Source organism: Aplysia californica, unplaced genomic scaffold (assembly GCF_000002075.1).
Source record: "Aplysia californica isolate F4 #8 unplaced genomic scaffold, AplCal3.0 scaffold00163, whole genome shotgun sequence".
Lineage (NCBI taxonomy): Eukaryota > Metazoa > Mollusca > Gastropoda > Aplysiida > Aplysiidae > Aplysia > Aplysia californica.
The window spans coordinates 1,248,292-1,252,995 of record NW_004797433.1 but is presented as its reverse complement, the minus strand read 5'-3'; the positions used below and the strand labels follow the sequence as shown (position 1 = coordinate 1,252,995).

The 4,704-nt window shown below is 39.3% G+C and overlaps 1 protein-coding gene across 1 annotated transcript in view; it reads right to left on the bottom strand.

Moving 5' to 3' along the window:
* Window positions 1–2,865: 2,865 nt before the first annotated feature.
* The window catches only part of LOC101863742 (sodium/nucleoside cotransporter 1-like), an 11,037-nt gene continuing 9,198 nt past the window's right edge, over window positions 2,866–4,704 (bottom strand). The window contains exons 6-7 of the mRNA XM_013082190.2: window positions 4,171–4,292; window positions 2,866–2,996 (exon numbers count right to left, since the gene is read on the bottom strand). Of these exons, the coding sequence (XP_012937644.2) occupies window positions 2,866–2,996; window positions 4,171–4,292 (253 nt within the window). The remainder of the gene's footprint in view (window positions 2,997–4,170; window positions 4,293–4,704) is intronic.

Below are 4,704 nucleotides of genomic sequence, written 5' to 3'. Positions count from 1 at the left end.
ATTATGATTATGATGATGATGATGATGATGATGATGATGATGATGATGATGATGATGATGATGATGATGATGATGATGATGATTGTTATAACTAAATGGAAGGAATCAATATTTGAGGATGGAGCAAGATGCTGACGTAGTTATGCAAACTGATAGGCCTACTAGCACCTCTGGACAGATTAACCTAATTTAAAAGTACAATTAAACAACTCAGCAACAGGTAACACGAAATAACAGACAACATCTTCGCTTGTAATTTGTGAGCAATTGAATTATCCAAGGAGAAATATTATAAAAAATGGGCACAGACCTTAGATACTCTGACACCCATTTCATGCTATTTTCGGATACTAACCCCCCCCCCCCCAAACAAAACAAAACAAACAAATAAAAAAAATGTCGTTAAGTGCCGATGATGACATTTTTAATATAATGCGATTGGATCGATACCATTTTTAGTGAGTGATGTGTCTTCTGTGTGTTTACAAATAATATGATAAGGTAAGATTGTTACTAGAGAAGTTGGGAAGGAGAAACGAAGCAAAACGTTTTCAGCAGTGCCGGTGGAGATATTATCAAACTTAATAAGCTTGTAAAATTCAGAGAACATTGTTGTTTTTTGTTGTCTTTTTTGTTGCTTGTCAAAAAACAAAAACAGAGTGAATTATTTTGCTCTTGTAGTGCACCATGTTTTACTCACCAGCAAAGCAAGCAGTGACAAAACTTGCGCAGTTACCCACAATCATAGAACGCAGGATGTATTTAAAAATGACTCCCTTCCGGCTTGGCATGAACGTCACATAGCAACCGATTAGAATACCCACGCAGATGAAATTTGCAAAACCGCACAGGGCGTAGGTTGTGATCACCTCAGATCGCTCCTGAATAAGACAGAGTACATTGATCCAAGATTAAAATCAAATTCCAAAGCCTATGCCCTCTCCCCCAAAAATGTTGATAGAAATAATAATGAAATAAACAAACCCCCAACGAAATATATTGCTATTGACATAAACATCAAGTTTTAAATGGTGCTGTATCGAATTATGAAGAAACAGTCAGATGGTTAAAATTTAAATTGTTTTGTCTTGTTGTTTTTTCTCCTCCCCCTTTCCGTCTTTTGCTCTCTTTAATATTTAGTACGTGTGGAACGCTTTTGAGATAAAGATCGAAAGCTCATTTTTAACAATTCTACAGTAAAGTACATTAACCCTTTGCCATTCTATAATGGACGTCTTATCAGCACATGTTACATTACCATATGCACACGAATCGTCAGCATCTTTTTGTCAAATGACAAAATATGATATGTAAGAAATGAGAAAGGATCACGATTTCGATGTAACTTCACCGTCGCACGCAAAAGACCTGAGTTCAATTACCGTGTGCTGCTAGGACGTTGGATCCTTTCAGCCCGAGTTGGCCCTCACAAGCAAAGTCGAAGCTTGTCTCGTAAATGATTTAAATTGTGTTGATAGAGGGGTAAAACACATACATAAAAACGAGAATAGCAAACATTATAGTTTCATAAAGTAGTCCGTGCAATTCCGTTGAGTCATACTGATAAACTGGTACCCGGTACTTACTTGTTCGAGCTCCTTCTTTCCTCGCAGTTTGAAGGTAGGATGAAGACCAGTTTTATAATAATTATAATATGATATGAGTGTCTAGCATAAGAAGATTGCACAAAGCTAGACTCTACGAGTTTATGCCCCAAACTAAGATATCCTAGTTTTGCCCAATTTGATAGAAGAACAAGATACGACTACATAGTAGTAGTGATAATTTAGTCCACGTCCCAGCTATATCTTCATTATTTTGGTTCCGACAGAATCGGGTACTCACAGACACAAAGCCGCCAGATAATGTCACATTCCAGGCCGGGAGGACAATGTCGCTGTGACCGTATACCCCACCGGTGCCCTCCACGTCACGCCAGTCCGTGAAGTTCTCACTGACGTAACTGTCGAAAGTCATTCGATTCTTCCGGTACTGACCAAGGCTTGCGAATGCTAGGACCTCATTCAGGAACATCTTGACACCTATGAGTTCCGCCACTTTTTTGCCGTCCGCTGGGTCGACTCCCAGAGACAAAGCCAGAGGGTACAACAGGTAGGAGCAGATCATCTGAAATGTAATTGCTACATGACAACGACTGGCAGTATCGGCGTCGATGAAATAACGATTGGCACAATAGCCATTAAAAGAACGGTTCAATACTTGAATGTCTTCAATGCTAGCAGTAGCACACCCAGTTTTGCCAAGAAAGAAACTAGTTGAAACATCCGTACACATCACTAAGGTACCCCCCCAAAAAAAAAAAAAAAAAAAAAAAAAAAATGTTTCTCTTTGCCTTCCCCGTTGGCAATAGTTAGGCCCCTAAAGCTTTTCAGTACAACGGCAGCTTTAGAAACGAATTGGTTCTCTTCACAAGTCAAGTGTTGGACCCAGGTGGTTTTCATACAAGCTCTAGCTTTAATTTTTAAAAATACATTGACTAAGGTTTGTAGATATAGAAGAATGAACTTCCCGTACATAATAAAACAAATAAGGGAATCTAGCTCTGAAGATTTTACGGTTACTGCTTCAAATCGATGCCAATGATTTTTCGAAAGGAAAAGTCGTTGTCTCAATGATATGACAATAAGATGGCCGCTGTACCTTAAATGTCAGGGAATCTACTGCGGATGCCCACACAGAACAGGAGTTCTTGAGATAATTGGTTGTTTAATAAAGTACAGTTGTTCTTCTTTGAGAAAGCGAAATCTGAATGAAAATCTAACTTTAACTCATAACGCTTATCACCCCGATATATTCATTTAATGTGATACTCCGATTGCGCGAGGGAATCTAAACAGTTTGCTATCAGGCCACAGGAGACGGAGCTTCCCAGCTGCTGGGGTGCCATTCATAAGTCACAACCTCTGTGGTGTAAGGGTGGGATCTTTTCTCCGAATGGTTTTTACCATGTCTTCCATTCAACTTTTTGAACGGACCTGAACATCGAGAGTCTGGTCTAAAAAAACGAAAACATCAAAACCCAACTTTGTTCTTGAAGAACACCCATAAACGCCTGTGCTCAAATGTAAGCGTTTGGTGGTTACTTTGGTGTCTCTTCTTTGTCTTATTTCTTCTTTTTTTCAAAACCCAAATTCACTTCTTTTATCACTAATCGCATTCGTGTCAAGAGGTCGTTCATATCTGGAATAAAAACAAGAAGCAAAGGCTTTTGCAAGTCTTTGTCGTTCTTTCTGAGAAATACCGGCAACGGAAAATGAACCCTAACCAATGTCACTTTCAGCGCTACCACTTCGCTTGTAGAGATTGCTGAAACAAAGAAAAAAAAAGGTTCTTTCGGATGAGTTAAATCTAAAACTTAGTACAAGTTTAGAAGGATCTCAGTGCTGCTCACCATGTGGTAGCACATATTGTTGTGGCTTCGTGCCCCGTTCAAGGAATACGTGTTTACGAAGACCTCGCATTCGCAAATCGCATCATTTTTCATGCAGCCGGTTTTCAAATAAACAGACCCTTTCGTGGGTATTAATTGGGGAATTTTTAACTTCCGTCCACTTTTTAGGTACCAAAACCTTATTTTGTAAACAAACGCCAATACTTACAGAGAAAGCCTAAATTTTCTGCTAATTGTTCGTTCGTTTTATAGTTTGAACAAAAAGCAGCGCATCCACACACTAAAGATTATTTAGTGCAGAAAAAGCAATACAGCCAGACATAAACACTAGAGAAAAGGAAATGAAGTGGAACGTACCGGTGTAACCCTCCATCCTTCAACCATTTTCTGTGAAGTAAAAGTTTTAGGGGTTTTTTTGGGGGTTTTTTTCTTCGGTTGCACAGGACAACACATTGTCGCCATAACATTGATACATTGATACGAAAATCAAGGAATAAACTACGGTAAATCGGGGTGACTAAGGAATTACATCTGTGAAAATGTTATGATGATTTGGAGAATATTTTTTTCAATATCAAAAGTGATTTTGAGTATTTTTTCAATGCCTTACCCAAAAGAGTATGCTAATCAATTTGGGGCGTATTCACATTGTCCCAGTTATCCGGGGTGACTAAGGCATCCCAGTTTACGGTACTAGTACTAGTGGCGTGTAACCTGTAAAGAGAGCCCTGCAACATCGACCAGGCTGCCCAGCCAACCGAGGCCACTGTTGATCATTTTGACCACGCTGACCACTGCTGTGACGTTGGCGATGATGGAGGCTACCAATGTGAGGGCGTTACTGGCACCACTGGAGGCTGCGTCCATCAGGCTGCGGAATCTAGTTTGTTTGAGGGAAGAATTGGATGGAATTGGGTTTCCAGTTTCCGTAGTCAACATGTACACATTACGCTGTTTACTTACAAACATACACACACACAAACACAAACACACACATACTCTCTCACACACACAAACACACACAAACACACACACACAAACACACACATACTCTCTCACACAAACAAACACACACACAAACACACACACACACACATGCGAGTGCGTGCGCACGAGATAGATAGATAGATAGATAGATAGATAGATAGATAGATAGATAGATAGATAGATAGATAGAGAGAGAGAGATAGAGTGTATACGCAGAAATAGACACATATATACAAACATGTTTATCTATCTATCTATCTATCTATCTATCTATCTATCTATCTATCTATCTATCTATCTATCTA